The sequence below is a fragment of the Pezoporus flaviventris genome, unplaced genomic scaffold (genome assembly GCF_033815535.1).
Source record: "Pezoporus flaviventris isolate CSIRO_AGI_PZ_B2104156 unplaced genomic scaffold, CSIRO_AGI_Pfla_v1 ptg000148l, whole genome shotgun sequence".
Taxonomy (NCBI): domain Eukaryota; kingdom Metazoa; phylum Chordata; class Aves; order Psittaciformes; family Psittacidae; genus Pezoporus; species Pezoporus flaviventris.
The window spans coordinates 861,059-880,029 of record NW_026892696.1 but is presented as its reverse complement, the minus strand read 5'-3'; the positions used below and the strand labels follow the sequence as shown (position 1 = coordinate 880,029).

Genomic DNA, 18,971 nt, shown 5'->3' with positions numbered 1-18,971 from the left:
AAATGTGTTGCAGGATGGGCAGACAAGGAGTATCCCAAGCTAGCAGAGCCTTGGGAGGCTCTGCCTCTAAACCAACTGATAATGAGAAGGATGGTGTGAAATAACTCATTCATGTTTAGTGGGGCCACTAAAGCCTGTTATCTCACCACAGACAACACAAACATCGCTCTTTAAAACTAAAGATACTTTAGAAGACTGGTGTGAAACTAACTCATGTTTAGCAGGGCTACTACATCCCACAGACTTACAACATAAACATTGTTCTCTTTCTACAACCTGTTAAGCTAAAAAGTACTTTAACTCTGGTTTTCCAGGCTTTCCTTATATCACCCCCCCCCTTTTACCTTTTTGCTCTGTGATTCCATTTCGATCAAGAGATCTGAAGGTTTTTAACTTGCTGTCTAGCCTTGTCTTTAGCCAGTTTTGTTGCTGTCAGCTCCTAGTTATACCCACACAACCACACCTACGACTCACAAAGCCCAATACCTTTATGTGTTTATCACACCCCCCCCCCCATCCATCCATTCCCGACCCTCCTCCTCCACACCCCCAACCCATTCCTGCCCCCCAGTTACTTTGACCCCCAATCTTTTTCTGCCCCCTTTCATCCATTCCCCCCCATCCCTACCCTCATCCCTTCCTGCCCCCCAGTTACTTTGACCCCCAATCTTTTTCCGCCCCCTTTCATCCATTCCCCCCCCCAATCCCTACCCTCATCCCTTCCTGCCCCCCAATAACTTTTACCCCCAATCTTTTTCTGCCCCCTTTCATCCATTCCCCCCCCATCCCTACCCTCATCCCTTCCTGCCCCCCAATTACTTTGACCCCCAATCTTTTTCTGCCCCCTTTCATCCATTCCCCCCCATCCCTACCCTCATCCCTTCCTGCCCCCCAATTACTTTGACCCCCAATCTTTTTCTGCCCCCTTTCATCCATTCCCCCCCATCCCTACCCTCATCCCTTCCTGCCCCCCAATTACTTTGACCCCCAATCTTTTTCTGCCCCCTTTCATCCATTCCCCCCCCCATCCCTACCCTCATCCCTTCCTGCCCCCCCCCCAACCCATTGCTACCCCTCCCATCCATTCCTATCGCCCCCCATCGCTTGTTCCTGCCCCCCGGAACGCGGCGCTCCCGGAACGCGGCGCTCACAGCGCGGTTGCGGGGCCGGGCCCGGGGCTGTGAGGGCGGGGCCGGGGGCGGCGCAGGCGCTCTCCCCTTCCCGGCGCCATTGCGGCTGCTCAGGGCGAGCCCGGTGCCAGGCGCGGCCCGGACATGGCCACCGACTCCTGGGCCCTGGCCGTGGACGAGCAGGAGGCGGCGGCCGAGTCGGTGAGTGCGGCCGGGGCCCGGCGCTGGAGCAGCCCCCGTTCCCGTCCCGGTTTGTTCGTGCCGCAGCCGCGGGGCCCTGCGGCAGCACCGCCCCGGGCCCGCGCCCTCGCCCTGCTTCGGGAGCAGCAAAACCCCTTTTATTCTCCTCCCCCTTCCGAACCCCTTTCGTTTCTCGAGGCCCCGCAGCCCCGTTGCTGCTCTTCCCCCCTGCGGGCTGCCTGCCTGGAGCCCCCACATCCCCTTTCTTTCCTCCGCTTGCTTCTGATGAGGGCGGTATTTCTGTGGGCTTGGGGTTTTCTCTCCCCCCGCGCTGCACTTGAGGGCTGGGGAGCCGTAGTTCGTGCCCCCGGTGGTGGTTGGGCCCCGCGGCTGCTTTCCCCAGCACGTTTTGGGCGGTGGAAGCAGCCCTGGGGGAGCGGGGCCGTGTCCGGCTGCTGGGGCCGTGCTTGGCTCCGGTTCCAGCCACCAGCGGAGCTGGGGGGGGGGGGGAGTGGAGGTGCAGGGGCAGGAAACAACCCCCTTCCCCGTGTTACAGCCTAGAGAAAGCTGTGTTTCTGTTCAAGCTCACGGGGTGAAGCTCACCGCAGGGACCTCATCCCATTTCCCTCCCAGCACAGGGGTTTGGTGGGCGCTGTGCTGTGCTTTTAGCTGGTGGTGGGTCCTGGAGGAGAGCTCACAGGGAAGGACTTGTGCCTAAGAGCTCATGTCAGTCTCCCCTCGGGCAGGTTAAAGCCATTCCCCTTGGCCTGTCCCTACACCCCTTGTCCAAAGCCAGGACAGCTCTGATGTTGTGTTTTTCCTTGTCTGTAGTTGAGCAGTTTACACCTGAAGGAGGAAAAATCCAAACCAGATGCCAATGGTGAGTGACAGCGACTGGAATGGTGCCAGGAAGGGGACGGTGTTCTTCCATTGCCAAATTCCTAATTAGTTAAGGAATTCTGGAAAGGGGAAATATAAAGCTGAGATTAAAAGCCTCACATGCTGGTTCTGCTGGGCTAACCTGTTAAATGCTGGTTTGCTGTATTCAACAGCAGACTCTGTTGTGTGGTTGATAAAGAGCAGTTTGGCTGCATGGAACAAGCGATACCTTGGGTTTCTTCCACACCCGGACAGAGCAGAGCTGTTCCCATCAGGGAAATGAGCCCTTCTGTAGCTTGTCCCACAGTCTTGGAACCCTAAAACTCCTCGGGGTGGGCAGTTGCTGAGGCCTGAGCTCACATCTACCCCAAACCTGTTTGACTTTAGGTGCTGTTGTCAAGGCGGATGACAACATTGAGAAGACAGAGGATGAGGAGAAGGGTAAGTGGTGCCTTGGAAAATCCTTTGGCAAGGAATGTTGGAAGGAAATGGATTTTGTATGTACTTAAAGTAAGTCTGCCTTATGTCTTGGGATGGCTGAGCTCGTATCCTGCCCCAGGGACTTAATTGTAAGACAGGTCCTTCCTCCATAATGCTTTTAAGGCCACTGGGTCCTGTAATAACTTGGGAGCCTCCTGGATTAGAGTGGAGAGGAATAAAGGGATAGCAGAAGACAGCTTTATTAGCAGAACCCTAAAGTGCAGCAGTTTAACCTTCTGCTTTGTGCTCGTTTATCCTCAGCCCTTGCTGCATTTCAGCCTGGGCATCTTTCAAAGTCCAGTTTGTCCTCCAACTTCCTTTAAAAAGGAAAAAAAAAGGAGCCCTAAAAGGTGTCTGTCTGCCCACATGCTGGATAATAGTGAGGCTTTGTGAGGCTTCAGACCCTGTCCTGCCTTCCAGTTAGACCCTGAGCATATCATAGCTTAAGTTCTGTGTTCAGGGAGCTTGTGTTCTGTATCTGTTAAGCTCCCCCTTAAACCAGTGCTCACTTTTGCTTGTCTTCCTGGCTATTAAATGGGAATCTGTGATATTGTGGTAGATTTCTCACTCAGGTTTGCTTATGCCATTGCTCTGTAATGAAGAAGGTCAGTGTTTGGATCCACCTTGTCCTTTTTAGATGGCTCAGTAACGCCAGTTAGAGCCCAGTGGAGCAGGCTGGGACTGAGTTCTCTTTCTTCTCCCTGCTGTCTCCCTAGAGGACAGAGCTGCCCAGTCCTTGCTGAACAAGCTGATCCGCAGTAACCTGGTTGACACCACAAACCAGGTGGAGGTGCTGCAGAGGGACCCCACATCCCCTCTCTACTCCGTGAAGTCTTTTGAGGAGCTGCGACTGTAAGTGCTGGTTGCTTCAGAGCTGCTGGAGGGGTCATGCTGGGCTGAGCCAGAGGCTTCTTTGCATTGAGCTGTTGAACCTGGGAGCAGAAACATGAAGCAGGCTCCCTCGTGACTGGGGTTTGCAGTGTATTGTTTGGCCCACTCAGTCGTGGGAAGCCTTGCTCTTGAGCTCAGGGAAAGCTGCACTGACTCACTCGTGGTGAGGTTGCAAGAGCAGATGGGAATTTGGAGCTGGAGCCTCTCCTTGTGTCCTGAGACGTTCCCTGGCTGGGTAGGAGATAGCCTTTCTGCTTCAAGTTACTGCACATTTATCATTCATAAATTAGCATATCATTTATTGGTATGGAATCACAGAATCATGGAATGGTTTGGGTTGAAAGGGACCTTTAAAGCTGATCCAGTCCCAACCCCCTGCCACAGGCAGGGACACCTTCCACTAGATCAGGTTGTCCCTGTGTCCAACCTGGCCTTGAACACTGCCAGGGATGGGGCAGCCACAGCTTCTCTGGGCACCCTGTGCCAGCGCCTCAGCACCCTCACAGGGAAGAGCTTGTGCCCAAGAGCTCATCTCAGTCTCCCCTCTGTCAGGTTAAAGCCATTCCCTTTGTCCTGTCCCTACTAAATTGATGATTTAAAAACAAGGAGAATGATTTCATCCTGGTGCCTTGTGAAGGCTTCCATCAAAACAAGCTCGTTTTAATTCCTGCCAGCACTGCTTTTTAGCATCAGCTCTAGCAGCCCTACTCTGAGTTTTAACATGTGGGTTTTGGTCAAATGCACCACAGAGCTCAGGTGAGGAGAGGAGGGAAGGCTGTCCCACCAAGGTGTGTGAATTGCAAAGAGACCCTTTCTGTGCTGGAGGCACCATCATTTTGCTCCTGCAAATATGGGAGCACCGGAGGGAGGTGTTCCAGCAGTACAGCAGTGTTTTGGGATACATGATCTTTGTTTTATTTATGGAAGGAATGAACACGACCATCTTCTGTTCCTGTTCTTCGTTGGTTGTTTGTGAAGGTCCCACAGCAGCAATGAATAGCGCAAAGGGAAAAGCTTATCTTTCTCTGCCAGTGATATCGGATTTATGTACTGGAAAAACTACTCCCTGTTGAATACCTTTTCCAGTGAGGATTGGAGAGCAGTGGTAGCTGTATTTAAGACATAACATGACAAAGAGGCTGTCCTGTTGCTTATATTGATGATCTTAGGTTTGTTGCTCTTTTGTAAGCTCCACAGGGAAGTGGGAGCCCATGAGGCTTCACTGGGAAACGTCAGGATGTCATTTTGCTTTGTTAATGTGAGTGGTTGAATGTCTACACAAAGAAAACCTGAGCTCCTGAGCAGCCTGTTAGCCTAATTCCCATCTTCCAGAAGCCAAATAATCCAAGGGAGTTAATGATGGGCCCAGCCAGACTAATTGAGGCTTCATTTTGTCAGGGCTTGGTGTATCCTTGGCAACTGTTGCAGAGTTGGGCTTTGTGTGTCTTTGCTTTTGAGCAGCACAGGGTTACGTTTTCAAAGAGCTTTTGTTCAGCCATCATCTGAAAGGAATATGGGAGATTTTAAAAGCATGTTGGGCTGAATGGGAAGTTCTAAGTAGCAGGCAGTGCTGGGCAGGAAACCTGTAACCTGCTTTGAAAGGAAAGCCCTTGCTTCTGAGCACCACTGCAGCACTCCAGTGAACTCTGAGCTGAGGGCTCACTAGCACTGGAACCTGAATTTTAGGCTATTCTTGGATCTCCTTGTCTATACAAGCGCCTGCTGAGGCCAGAAAGCAATTGATGAGCACCTGATGATGAGCAGTGCCACCACAGCCTTAGGTTTGAGTGCTGGGATAAGCCACAGATCACTGGGTGAAGTCACAGTGAGCTAAACTGATTATCAGTTGCCAGTTTTGTGCACTAAGCCAGTGTCACCCTGCTCTTAGGTGACAGTTTGTATTGCAGAATCCATCACAGCTTCCTGAAGTCCTCACAATGCTTTCATGATGTTCCACTTCATTCTGTTCCTTGTATGCTGAGGTTGCTTTGCCCCATATTTGAGTCTTCAAGGAGTGGGAATTTTGGTGTTAAAATGAGGTGTAGCTGAGAAAAAGGGATTGACCTAAAGGAGAGGATTAATGCTTTCTGCTCTGGGATTCCTGGGTTGTTGGGAAAGCTGCTTTAGAACAAGGAGCAGGCACAAGAACAAGTAGCAGCCTTAGAGCTCTGACACAAGGTTATCCACGTAGCTGTGGAAGGCAGGCGTGCAGCATCACTGAGTAAAGAGGGGATTTGCAAACCTCTCCAGACCTCCTGCTGTCACTTCTTGTGTCTGGGCAGAGACTTCACTGCTGCGATTGTAGCGGCAGCTCCGAGTGTGGTTCTAAGGGGGTTTTCCCTTAACTTTTTGTACACAAATGAAACTCAAGTGTCCTTCCATACATCACAGAATCCCAGAGTGGTTTGTGTTGGAAGCAGCCTTAAAGCTCACCCAGCTCCAGCCCCTGCCACGGGCAGGAACACCTTCCACTAGAGCAGCTTGCTCCAAGCCCCTGTGTCCAACCTGGCCTTGAACACTGCCAGGGATGGGGCAGCCACAGCTTCTCTGGGCACCCTGTGCCAGCGCCTCAGCACCCTCACAGGGAAGAGCTTTTGCCTAAGAGCTCATCTCAGTCTCCCCTCTGGCAGGTTAAAGCCATTCCCCTTGGCCTGTCCCTACATCCCTTGTCCCAAGCCCCTCTCCAGGTTTCCTGCAGCCCCTTCAGGCACTGGAGCTGCTCTAAGGTCTCCCCTTCAGGAGTCTTCTCCAGGCTGCCCCAGCCCAGCTCTCTCAGCCTGGCTCCAGAGCAGAGCTGCTCCAGCCCTCGCAGCATCTCCATGGCCTCCTCTGGCCTCGCTCCAGCAGCTCCACGTCCCTCTGATGCTGCTGCCCCAGAGCTGGATCAGGGCTGCGGGGGGGGTCTCCCCTGAGCGCAGCAGAGGGGCAGCATCCCCTCCCTGAGCTGCTGCTCAAGCTCTGGGGGTGCAGCCCAGCACATGGGGGGGTTCTGGGCTGGAGTACACACTGATGGATGTCACTTGTCACAAGTCCTTCTCCTCAGGGCTGCTCTCTGACAGTATAAATCTCTGTTTTCAGGAAACCACAGCTCCTGCAAGGAGTCTATGCCATGGGCTTCAACAGACCATCTAAGATACAGGAGAATGCGCTGCCCATGATGCTTGCTGAGCCGTATGTACACATCCTGTACTCCCCTCCAGTGCAGGAAGGATTTGAAAGATGCATTGTGCTGTTACTGAGCTCTGGATGGGAGGGTGAAGGTGGGGAAGCTGTCTGGGCTGTGGTGAAAGCTTTCCAGTGCCATGGTGTTTCTGTGGCACCCTGGATTTGCCCCTTTCCTGGGGCTGGTACTGAACACAATGCCATAGTGCTTGGCTGAGGTCAGTCCAGTTTTCCTACTTGGTGTAGGGTAGAAACTCATGGAGATACAGCAATCCTGGGTGCAGTTGAGGTGCGTTGTGGATTTGCTTGCTGTGCCCTGAGCTGAAATGCATTCAGTGGGAAGACACTAGGGGGAGATGTGTGAAATGGAAAAGTACTGACAGGTTTTCCTTCCAAAGCTCCATAAAAGTGTGGGTAAAGGCCAGAAACCACCTTCTGTGCCCTGTGGAGTGTAGCTGGCAAAGGTAGCACCATTGCACAGCAGTGGTAGCTCTTAAAGGCATTACAGTGCCACTCGCTGGGGTTTTGGTGTCCTTCAACCCTGTGAGTACGTGTCTGGGTGGTTCCTCTCGTTGAGCTCCTGTTGCTGTGTGTTCTGCAGCCCACAGAACCTGATTGCACAGTCTCAGTCCGGCACTGGCAAGACGGCTGCCTTTGTCCTGGCCATGCTCAGTCGTGTGGAGCCTGGGAACAAGTATCCACAGGTAAATCTTCTGGGATGTGAGTGTTTCAGGGGCTTGTGGTGGTGAAAGGCCACCTAGTGAAGAAGCTGGGCTTCTCTTGAGACCTTTGATAGTGAATTCACAGTTTGATGAGCCTGTCTCTGTGATCTGTTGCTTAGCAGGGAATGGGGTTCTGGAGATCTTAGCAAAGCACCCTTAATGCAAACTGTGTGGATTTTGCTCACAACTTGTTCCTGTTAGTCATTGCCTTGCATCACGCAGGGTGATCTGTGAGGAGATAAATAGGGGGTATCATAAGCAAGTGTGATAGCATTGTCTGTGGTGTTGATCATCTCAAACATGTTATCCCTCTGTCCCACCAGTGTTTGTGCCTTTCCCCAACGTACGAGCTGGCACTGCAGACAGGAAAAGTGATTGAGCAGATGGGGAAGTTTTATCCAGAGCTGAAACTTGCCTATGCTGTCCGAGGCAATAAGTGTGAGTACAGTGATGCAGAGTGAGTGAGGCAATAAGTGTGAGTACAGAATTGGAAATGAGACTACAATGTTCTTTGGGTGCAATACATTAAACCAACAGTGGAGCAGTTGAGGCTGGTTGAGGGAGGGGCAGAGCATTCCACTGTGCAGCTTGTCTTACAAAAGCTGTTCTGTCTATCCCAACAGTGGAGAGAGGTCAGAAGATCTCAGAGCAGATTGTGATCGGCACTCCCGGCACTGTGCTGGACTGGTGTTCCAAGCTCAAATTCATAGATCCCAAGAAAATCAAAGTGTTTGTGTTGGATGAGGCTGATGTGATGATAGCAACACAGGGCCATCAGGACCAGAGCATCCGCATTCAGAGGTAAGGACTGGCTGTGCCTTGCCCAAGGTGATACTGGTTCCTTTAATTACAGCTCTTCTGTAACACAAGGGACAGCAGGGTTAGAGTCTTGAGTGGTGTCTTCACTGATGAAGCAACAAGATTAAACTGATATATTTAGCTCTAATCCAGCTGGTTAATAGAGGCAGTGTCAGGGGGTGACAAGCAGTTTCATTTTCTTACAGAATTAAAAAGCCTGTCCCTGGAGCAGGGTTTATTCATTGGTAAGAAGGCAAGTCTGGATGCCACTGGTCCGTGAGGGAGCGATGAGGTGTTGGTAAGATTAGTGTTAGCCCTTCCAGCCACTGGAATAACTCTGCTGAGGTTATTGTTCTGCTTTGCTCATGGCTTTAATCCTATCAGGAGATCAGGGGGGGTGAAGTGTTGCAGGGGAACCCTGCCCATTTTGCTCTCTGTTGCAGAATGCTCCCCAGGGACTGCCAGATGCTGCTGTTCTCAGCCACCTTTGAGGATTCCGTGTGGAAGTTTGCTCAGAAAGTTGTTCCTGACCCAAACATCATCAAACTGAAGCGAGAGGAGGAGACTCTGGACACTATTAAGCAGTACTATGTTCTGTGCAGTAACAGAGATGAGAAGTTCCAGGCTCTCTGTAACATCTATGGCGCAATCACCATTGCCCAGGCCATGATCTTCTGCCATGTGAGTCCTTTCTGGGAATGTCCCAATGATCCCGGCAGTGTCTGCTGGTGCTTGGTGCTCACAAACCTCACTTTTTGTTTCAGACTCGGAAGACAGCCGGGTGGCTGGCAGCAGAGCTCTCCAAGGAAGGCCATCAGGTGGCACTGCTCAGCGGGGAGATGATGGTGGAGCAGAGAGCCGCGGTTATAGAGCGCTTCCGAGAGGGCAAAGAGAAGGTGCTGGTGACCACAAACGTCTGTGCCAGAGGTAGGGCATAGCAGAGCCGGGCTGGGCTGAAGCAGCAGTACCTGACATAACAGATAAGCTTCTGGAAAGAATTTGCATCCTTGAGTGTCCCAGTCTGGACAAATTGGGGCCCTTAAAGTCATTCCTGCTGACCAGGGCTGTGCGTATAAAGATGATGTTGGGCAAACACAGGATTCCTTGTAGGATTCCTGCAGCTTGAGATGAGAAAGTCCATCCTGTGAGGAGCCTGCTTGGAACTGCTGAGCCTCGGTCTTTAACCATGTGCTAAAATACAGAGACCTGGCCTTGAACACTGCCAGGGATGGGGCAGCCACAGCTTCTCTGGGCACCCTGTGCCAGCGCCTCAGCACCCTCACAGGGAAGAGCTTCTGCCTTATCTCCAACCTGAACTTCCCCTGTTTGTTTGAACCCATCACCCCTTGTCCTGTCCATTTGTGCTGTTGGGTAACATGGGTATGGTGAGCAAACTGCCCATCAGTCAGGCCAGAGGCAGCTGCTTCTGCTCTGAGGTGGTTTAAACGTTGTGTCATTGGATGCTTTCTGTTTCTCAGGGATCGATGTGGAGCAGGTCTCTGTTGTTATCAATTTTGACCTTCCTGTGGATAAAGATGGAAATCCAGACAATGAGACGTATCTGCACCGGATCGGACGTACGGGTCGCTTTGGGAAGCGAGGACTGGCTATTAACATGGTAGACAGCAAGCACAGCATGAACATTCTCAACAGAATCCAGGAGCATTTCAGTACGTACCCTCAGACTTTCTTCTTTCTCTAAGGGTTTTGACTAGCTGTGTTCTGAGCAGATCTAATGGGTTTGTTGAGCCTTTAACCACACATCAGCTGTATTTTGTGCAGTCATAGAATCTGAGAGTGGTTTGTGTTGAAAGGAACCTTAAAGCTCCTCCAGCTCCAACCCCTGCCACGGGCAGAGACACCTTCCGCTAGAGCAGCTTGCTCCAAGCCCCTGTGTCCAACCTGCCCTTGAACACTGCCAGGGATGGGGCAGCCACAGCTTCTCTGGGCACCCTGTGCCAGCGCCTCAGCACCCTCACAGGGAAGAGCTTCTGCCTTATCTCCAACCTGAACTTCCCCTGTTTCAGTCTGAACCCATCACCCCTTGTCCTATCGCTACAGTCCCTAATGAAGAGCCCCTCTCCAGCATCCTTTTAGCCCCCTTCAGGCACTGGAAGCTGCTCTGAGGTCTCCACACAGCTTCTCTTCTCCAAAGACAAACCTTATCTCCCTGAGCCCAGCTGAAGGAAGCAGCTTTCCCTTCTCTGTGTTACAAACCCTGATAAGATTCTTTTTGATTTTTCTAGACAAAAAGATCAGCAAATTGGATACTGATGACTTGGATGAGATTGAGAAGATCACTAACTGAAGCACAGCTGCTGGAGCCGGTGCGTTCCCTGCTGTGGAAGCTCTCCCACTCCAATTGGATCAGCGTTTGGATTGGCACACCTCAGCTAGTCCCAAAAAGGACTCTCTAAGATCTGAGTATACAAAAATTACCTCATTTTAAATTGCAGTTGGACTTCAAATTGTGCAACTTGTAGGGAGGAAGAGGAAATGTTTACAGAAGCTTTTAACATTTCTTAGTTTAGCCTTAAAACGGGAAGATCTTTAGAATTCTAAGAAATACACTTGCCAAAACCTGGGCAATAGCAAATTATCTAAAGCAAATTGAAGATGAATAGAAAAACTTTATTGCCTCGAATGGGAATTCATGTTCAGCGTTAACCTGATCAGTTAAAATCCAACAGCTGAATAGATAATGGACAGAAGGAAAGAAATGAGAACCCACAAATAACCCCAAACAAGGCAGCTGTCTTTGGGTGAAATACTCAACTTGTACAAAATAGGATGTCATTCTCTTTGGCGCTCCCCTGAGCTCTTTAAGCCTCATTTCTAGCTTCCTGATGGATTTGCCCTGCTTTTCCTTACGTAAATTGTCCTAAGGATGTCTCCAGTAGCTCATTCTTGCAAACACAGGTGCCGTGTTGTTTCTGCTGGGCAGCATTTTCATTGAGTTTATCCTTGAGTTGTTTGAGTGGCCACTGTCCGGTGGGGATGGAGCTCAAGTGTCTCCTTGAGAGGTTTACCTGAAGCCTTTGACCTCGCCAAGGAGTAGGTGGATGGGGAGGGATAGTGTGAAAGGAACTGTACTGATGAATGTGATCACGAGATTCACCTCCATGCGATGCTAATAATAGTTGGACTGGGGATCAGTCACCTTCAGGCAGGTTCTGAGATGCTGCTGTGGAGCCCAGCATGAATAATGGACAGAACTGCTGGGCTGCACCCACAGGGGTAGCAATCAATCAATCAATCAATCATGCTAGCTTGGATTGACCAAACCCAACCCTTTTAGACCACCACATTTCCCTTGTTCCAGTCCCAGAGTTTAGAGTTCAGTGGCTCAGCCAAACCCCAGCTGGGAAGTGCTCTGCTTCCACTGTGCTCCTAGTGCAGTCCCTTATCCCGGGCGTCCCTGCTGGAGAAGGAATGACATCCAACTTCCATGCTCGGGCTCTTGGCTCGGTTGGGACCATTCTTGCGTGGTTTCCAGGGAGAAGGAGGCTCCTGAACTAGAACTTAGGGTGCACAGCTCTTCTTTTGGGGGGAAAATGGGATGTGCTTGGTGCAGGAATCACTTCCAGAACCAATGTATAAATTGTAAATTTACCTAGGACTTTTGTTTCTTTGCAATTTTGGCCATCCTATTCTGTTCAAAGACAGGAACATGGATCCTTTTACCAAGTAAAAAAAAAAGGCTCATTTAAAAATGTACCTAAAATTTTAGGAACTCGTGCACCCTTTTATCGATTTGTATAAAGGCTTTAGTGAAAAAAAAAAAAGAAAAAAAAAAACAACTTAAAATTAAACTTTTTGTATTCTGGGGTGTATCTATTTTTATTCTGTTGGAAACCTATTTAATGTGGCCGGTGAGTGAGTGCGTGGCGAGTGGAAGACTTGTTGCAATCACCTACTTTAATAGTACAGCTGAATGACCTGGTGACAGCAGAGGATGGGGTTGAGTTGGCAGGAAAGCTGCTGCTGGTCCTGTGTGCTGTTTCTAATGTACTTTGAATTGGAATAAAGAACATTAACTGAGCAATGGCTCTTCTTGCTTCAATGCTTTGTTGGTTTAAAGCCTTAATTAAGGCCATTCACAACCATGAATCCAGAGTTTTCTCTTGATGACCTTCTCAAAGCACCCCTGTGATGGGGTAAACTTCACCTGATTGAGATTCCTAAGAGCTTACTCTATGATTCCACACCATAAATGGGGTCAGATAACTGCTGTTCTTCCCTCCCTGGTGCTTCTTGGGCCAGACTTGCTACTGAGATCTCCCCTGCATCCATCCCTGGAAGACTTCTGAAGGGAAGAGAAGGGGAACTGGAGGAGACAAGGTGTTTTCCCTTGCACTAGCCAAGATAAGACTTCATGCGATTTAAGAAAAGGAAATAACTAATATGCCCATCTTTGGAGATGCTGGAGCCTGGGTGAGTTTGAGGACCAAACTCATTCAGTTTTATCTTAACATGGATATTTTTTTAACTTAATTTAACTTTTATCTTAATATTCAGGAGGAGTAAATATCCTGCAGCTTGAGAAGTGCTGTCCCCTGCAATCCAAGTTGCTCTTTCCTCTTCTATCCTTGGTTAAAGCATCAGCCCCTGTGCCCTCTCAAACCTATGTGGTGGTCACTGTATCCCTGGCTGTTAGCACTTCCTCTCCTGCCATCCTATACTTGATACAGGATGGAGAGAGGAGCTCCAGGAAGGCATATGCAAGGTGCTGAAGGCAAAGTCCCGGTTGGATATTCCCTGAGGTATCTGCTATCAAATTAACAGTTTCTTGTGTCCCAGGAGATGCAATGGCTCCACCTCCAGTTCACATAAATCATTTAACATCCAAGCTTCGGCCTAAAAGGTTTTATTAATTGCACTATCGCACAGCATGAAAACACTCTGAAATGCAGCAGTAACACACACAAGACCAGAAGAAGGGAGTTAATCACCTAGCACTGAATGAGACACAAAACGGTTCCTGTACCACAGTGAAATCCTTCGCTCCCCACTGAGGTTTGACTAAAAGGATCTGGACGTTTCAGTCCTGGTCTCCCCCTGAAGACACCAAGATTGCTGCTGCACAGTCACCTGTGGCAGCAAGTAACACCATTTCACCAGGTACCACTTGCAGAGAGCTGCTGGACACTTGCTTTAGAACAAGATGCTCTCGGTCAATGCCAGCATGAGCATTCTGCCACTGCTCTGGTTCTACTGCTCTGAATGGGTTTGGCACTGTGGTTAAAAACCAGCTGGGTTTACCTCAAAACATTAAAATCAGCTCATTTGTGTGGCACATGAGCCTTTTTTCTAGTAGATGGAATTATCTGAACCATAAGAATTTGTGTTAGAAACCTAAAAGATCTGGTTTATTTAGCACAAGCATGTTGTATTGATCTAAAACCTCCCAAAGTCACCCTGTGAGGCTTTATTTAATGATGGTTTGGTGAAACCTGCTCTGCTGCATGAGGCAAGTAAGTCCTCAGGCAAATGCCAAAGCAGCACTTGCTTTCTTGGACTAACTCATTTCAGTGTAAAGGGTCTAAAAAAGTATGTTGTAACATCCCACCGTAACTACGCATCTATTCTTACCTATAGATCACACGAGTTGGAGGAGAGAAGGAAAACTTAAGTGGAAAACCCAGGTGCTTGCCAACACAGCCAAAATAACAACTGTTTGTTCTGAAGAGGATGATGTAGTCACGCTCCTAAAAGTCTGAAGTCACTCAGAAGAGGCAGAGCCCTCCCAAGTGTATCACCATCAGTCATGTCACTGAATACTTCACCATCATCCATTAGCAGTTACTGTTATTTCTGGAGGGTTTGGGTGTTTGAGCTCCATCTCAGTCACTCTCAAAATGCTGAGGATAACCTAAATGGTCCTCCAAAGTAAACCAGTTCCTTTTCTACCTTCCCAAATAGGTGCTTTGCATCTGGATCCACTGTGGGAAGTGGTACCTCCCTGAAATACAGGAGAGAACAAATGGGAAACTCTTGAAAACATCAGCAACTTCAAACGAACAAAGGTGGTGATGCTCAGAAAGCAATTTGTGATGGCACACGTGAAGAAAAGTGCTGTTGACGTAGCAGGTACATACACCTCAAACAACATCTCAAGACATATACACAAGTCTGCTTCACAGGGAGGGTTTGGAAGGTGACAAGATGAAGAAGTAGGCCCAGGAAACATCAAACTCTTATTTGTCAGATGAAGTGCTGCATCCCACCCAGCAGAAGGACCCTAAAGATCAGCATCGTGCTGCTCCTTCTGTCGGATGCACAGCACGGACTTGTGCAGGATCCCACATTCATGGAGAGACCTCGTCAGGTCAGAGAAACTCCTGCAGGGCACCTCCATCGTTTCAACACTGCAATGCTTGTATTTGGCTGATGTTTTCTGCTCTGCCATGGCAAGGACCGTCTGGAGACTGTCAGTGGGCTGGAAATGATGTTCAAACCTCTGCCCAGAGGGCGAGCGAACAGCAAGCAGCAAGCGCGACTCTTCCTTCGGCAGCTCTTCCAAACCTCCCAAAGTTGATGCCGAAGGGCTCATTTTGCATCCTGGCTTCTCAGGAGGACATTGCTTGTGTGAGCTCTCCAATGACATGCTGGCAGATTCTTGCTTTCCAGAAAGAGTGTTGCCTTTTGGGATGTCCTCCCGCTTCCCGCTCACCTTCAGCCGGTTGATCTGTTCAGCCACTGCTTCCACAGTGCTGCTCCCTGTGCCCTTGAAGCCGATGGAGGGGAGCACCCTGTACTTGTTCAGGGAAGAGGAGGTCCTCAAAGGCACGTGCTGCAGGAGCTCTGGGATCTCCTTGGGACACACCGGGCTGGATGGGAATGCTGGTTTCCTGAACAATGCTCTCCGGCTGCTCACTAGCTGGTGAGGAGCTGGTGGTGGTGGTGAAGATGGCACGAGGCAAGGACAGGCTTCCGTGCTCTGAGAGTACTTGAAGCTGGACCTGGTGCGTCCCTTGGCAGATTTTGGCCTGGTGACGTGCATGGTGGTGGTGTCTGACCACAGGGAAGAGGCTGCTGCGCTTGAAGGGAAGCAGAGCTGAGATGGTGCTGAGTTCAGCAGAGCTGCTGTAGCCATTGCTTCTCAAGGCACCTGCGGATGGGGCAGTAGAGGGAAGAGTTACAGGAACTGGCCAGAAAGCTTCTAAAGAGCCTAATCCCCCTACAGCTCCCACTTCTGTTCCTGCAGTGACAGACCAAGTTCTGGCGTGGACTTTAGGGTAAGACTGACTGAACTTGTCTTTCTAAAGATCTCTGAAGACCTCTGAGATAAGTCTGACTCAATACAGAGAAGCCCATTCTGACTTCTGCGACCAAAGCTGCTCAACAGAGATTGATATAAATCCCTTATAAAAGATGAAGCCGCATTCTGCTGTGTGTTTTCCAGCTTAAGCTCCTCTGTGCTTTACCAGGACGAAGCAGTCCAGAAGCCCAGGAAACTGAGCCACAACCTTCACATCAATGTTTCAGAGAAGTCCAACAGGGTCATAGAATAGTTTGGGTTGAAGGGACCTTCAAAGCTCATCCAGTTCTAATCCCCTGCAACGAGCAGGGACATCATCTAGGTCAGGTTGTCCAGAACCACATCCAGCCTGGCCTGGAATGTCTCCAGGGATGGGGCATCCAGCACCTCTCTGGGCAACCTGTGCCAGTGCTTCCCCACCCTCAGTGTAAAGGATTTCTTCCTCACATCCAGCCTGAAAGAGAAGGTACCAGAGCTCCTCCACGCTTTACTCAGGAGGAGTTATCAAACGGAATGGGCGGAAGCCAACCCTGATCCCTTGGCATTCTCCAGCAGTGATGGAGTTGGCCTAACCTGCTGCCCATCACCCAGATGGGACAAACAACAGACGGGAACAGCCCCTGTGTTTGTTCCACAGCCTTTTGCCAGTGATGGGCTCCTTACTGCATAGAATCATAGAACAGTTAGGGTTGGAAAGGACCTTAAGATCATCCAGTTCTAACCTCCTGCCATGGGCAGGGACACCTCACACTAAACCAGGTCACCCAAGGCTCTGTCCAGCCTGGCCTTGAACACCACCAGGGGTGGAGCATTCACAACCTCCCTGAGCAGCCCATTCCAGTGCCTCACCACCCTAACAGGAAAGAATTTCTTCCTTCTAGCTAACCTGAGCTTCCTCCGCTTCGCTTTAAGCCCATCACCCCTTGTCCTCTTGCTACAGTCCCCAATCAAGAGTCCCTCCCCAGCATCCTTAATGCATGATTGCCCCTCCACCTCCCTGACAGCAACCAGCACCAAGCACAGCCAAAGCCAGGTCTCCCAGCAGAGATGTGCCCTGAGCAGCTCCAGCATGAAGCTGCTTGGAGACAGAGAGCTCTGTCCCTCTGTGAGCATGGAGTAGGGACAGGGACACTGTTCCAGTGACTCACTGGAGTTTCCCTGGAGCTCCTGGGACGGAGGAGGGAGCTCCCTTCATCCACTGCCTCCAACAGGCAACACCAAGGCAACACCAAGCTGTAGCTGCACGCTCTGAGGAGGAGCTCCCAGGGCACTGCAGCACTTAGGAGATATCAGCAGTTCGATGGATGAACCCCAGAGCAAACAGCCCTCCAGAAGCCATGGCGGGACCTGAGAGAGGGGCTCTGCCCCCCCAGCACAGGGGAGAGCAGTTTTACCAGAGGAGCCGTTTAAACACAGCGCACTTTATACACTGCGGAGCTGCAGCCAGGGAGGGGCTGTGCCCACAGGCACCCCACGCCCCGGCCCCACAGCCCAGCTCTGAGCAGGGCCCTCAGTGCTACAGTTTGGCCCTGGGCCCACAGGCAGAGCCTAGGCCTATACCCCAACTTCACAGTCCTGCAGCCCAGCCTTGGCCTCATAGCCGGCCCCATAGCCCGGCCCCATAGCCCGCCCCATAGCCCGGCCCCATAGCCCAGCCTGGCCCCATAGCCCGGCCCCATAGCCGGCCCCATAGCCCAGCCTGGCCCCATAGCCCGGCCCCATAGCCCAGCCTGGCCCCATAGCCCGGCCCCATAGCCGGCCCCATAGCCCGCCCCATAGCCCAGCCCGGCCCCATAGCCCGCCCCATAGCCCAGCCCGGCCCCACAGCCCGGCCCCACAGCCCGGCCCCACAGCCCGGCCCCACAGCCCGGCCCGGCCCCGCCGCCCCTCACCTGCAGCCCCGGCCGCCCGCGCCCGCCGGCGAACAGCGCCGCGTTGCCACGGCGACAGCCGCACTTCCGGTCGCGCGGCAGGCCCCGCCCCTCCCCGCCAGCCCCGAGCCGCTCGGGGCGCCGCAGGGTCCTACCGCCCGCCGTGCCGCTGCTCGGGAGCGCTGCGGTGGGTCCCGGTGTGGGGCTGGGCACAGCCGTGGTGCTGGGGTCCTGTGCGCAGCTGTGGTGCCCGTGCACAGAACACGGTGAGAGGGACGGGGCAGGCTGGTCCGGAGATGGGCCACGGCAGCGCCGCGGAGGGGATCCAAGGGCTGGGTACCGAGAGGGAAACTTCCCACCCTGACCCTGGGAACAGCCAGCCTGGAATCATCTCCCCAGGGAAGCGGTGACTCCAGCACTGGACACGTTAAAGATCCGCCTGGACGGGTGCTGGGCTATGGAGTCCTGGTCCTGCTGTGCCAGCAAAGGTTGGACCAGATGAAGGGGGCGGCTACAAGGACGCTGCAGAGGGGCTCTTCATCAGTAGCGATAGGACAAGGGGTGATGGGTTCAAAGTGAAACAGGGGAAGTTCAGGTTGGAGATAAGGCAGAAGCTCTTCCCTGTGAGGGTGCTGAGGCGCTGGCACAGGGTGCCCAGAGAAGCTGTGGCTGCCCCATCCCTGGCAGTGTTCAAGGCCAGGTTGGACACAGGGGCTTGGAGCAAGCTGCTCCGGTGGAAGGGGTCCCTGCCTGTGGGAGGGGTTAAGCTTTAAGGTCACTTCAACCCAAACCAGGCTGGGATTCCATGATTCTGTGATCCCTGAAGTCCCTTCCAACCTGGGATTCAAGGATTCCATGGTGTAGCCGTGATGCACTGGTGCAGACAGGAGGGACAGCTGCTCTGTGCAGGGACCAGCCTCAGCAGTGCAGTGGGGCAGCTCCTCCACCTCATGTGGGGCTGAGCTTCATCCTGAGGGTCACAAGGCAGACAGGGGTGAGCAGGGTGGTCGCAGCGGGGTCCCCTCCCAGTTCCTGTAGGGATCCTGATACCGAGGTTGTCCCTGTCCCTCCCACAGGATCTCTTGTGCCCCACAAGACAAAACGGTGCCACTCGCCCTATTTTAATACCGAAAACCTTCTTTTTAACCCCAAAAGTTTTAAACAGGGCGTTAGAACTTCTCCTGAGCAAAGGCAGAGGAACGGGAGCAAAGGGACTGGGCTTTCCCCCTCCTGTGACCTGATTCCCGATGGTGTGATTGAAGAGCTCCACCTGAGCGATGCTGAATCGATTGGACAAATCAGCACCAAACTCATGAGTTTTGATGAGAACACCTTTAAAAATGACACACAAAATCCGCCAGGGACATAAACCAACAACCCTGGGGGGCTTCTAAGCTGTCTTTGTGCTGGGAGAGCTGCAGGCTGCAGTGCTGGCAGGGCCCTGAGTCAGTTTTCCTTGTGGGAACACACCACATCACGATGGCATTTCCATCTCTCCTCCTTAATCCCTTTTTAAACCCACCTCTAGCTAACCAGAAGCTTCTCCCACTTACAGCTGCCCATCAAAGGAGCAAGAAACAAGCAATAACTAACTTAC

General features: G+C 51.7%; 2 protein-coding genes across 2 annotated transcripts; one reads left to right on the top strand and one right to left on the bottom strand.

Moving 5' to 3' along the window:
- Positions 1 to 1,195: 1,195 nt before the first annotated feature.
- On the top strand, positions 1,196 to 12,058 carry LOC133283001 (ATP-dependent RNA helicase DDX19B). Its single transcript, XM_061479429.1, has 12 exons — positions 1,196 to 1,331; positions 2,142 to 2,190; positions 2,577 to 2,630; positions 3,386 to 3,521; positions 6,639 to 6,731; positions 7,324 to 7,426; positions 7,768 to 7,882; positions 8,068 to 8,245; positions 8,686 to 8,923; positions 9,007 to 9,169; positions 9,721 to 9,912; positions 10,489 to 12,058. The coding sequence occupies exons 1-12, from the start codon at positions 1,275 to 1,277 to the stop codon at positions 10,548 to 10,550; spliced, it is 1,440 nt and encodes a 479-aa protein (XP_061335413.1). The 5' UTR covers positions 1,196 to 1,274; the 3' UTR covers positions 10,551 to 12,058.
- A 2,185-nt stretch (positions 12,059 to 14,243) lies between these two features.
- UBXN10 (UBX domain protein 10) lies at positions 14,244 to 17,477 on the bottom strand. The gene is made up of 2 exons (XM_061479436.1): positions 17,396 to 17,477; positions 14,244 to 15,353 (listed from the first exon to the last, which is right to left on the bottom strand). Exon 2 carries the CDS (start codon positions 15,336 to 15,338, stop codon positions 14,484 to 14,486), a length of 855 nt encoding a protein of 284 aa, XP_061335420.1. The 5' UTR covers positions 15,339 to 15,353; positions 17,396 to 17,477; the 3' UTR covers positions 14,244 to 14,483.
- Positions 17,478 to 18,971: the final 1,494 nt, after the last annotated feature.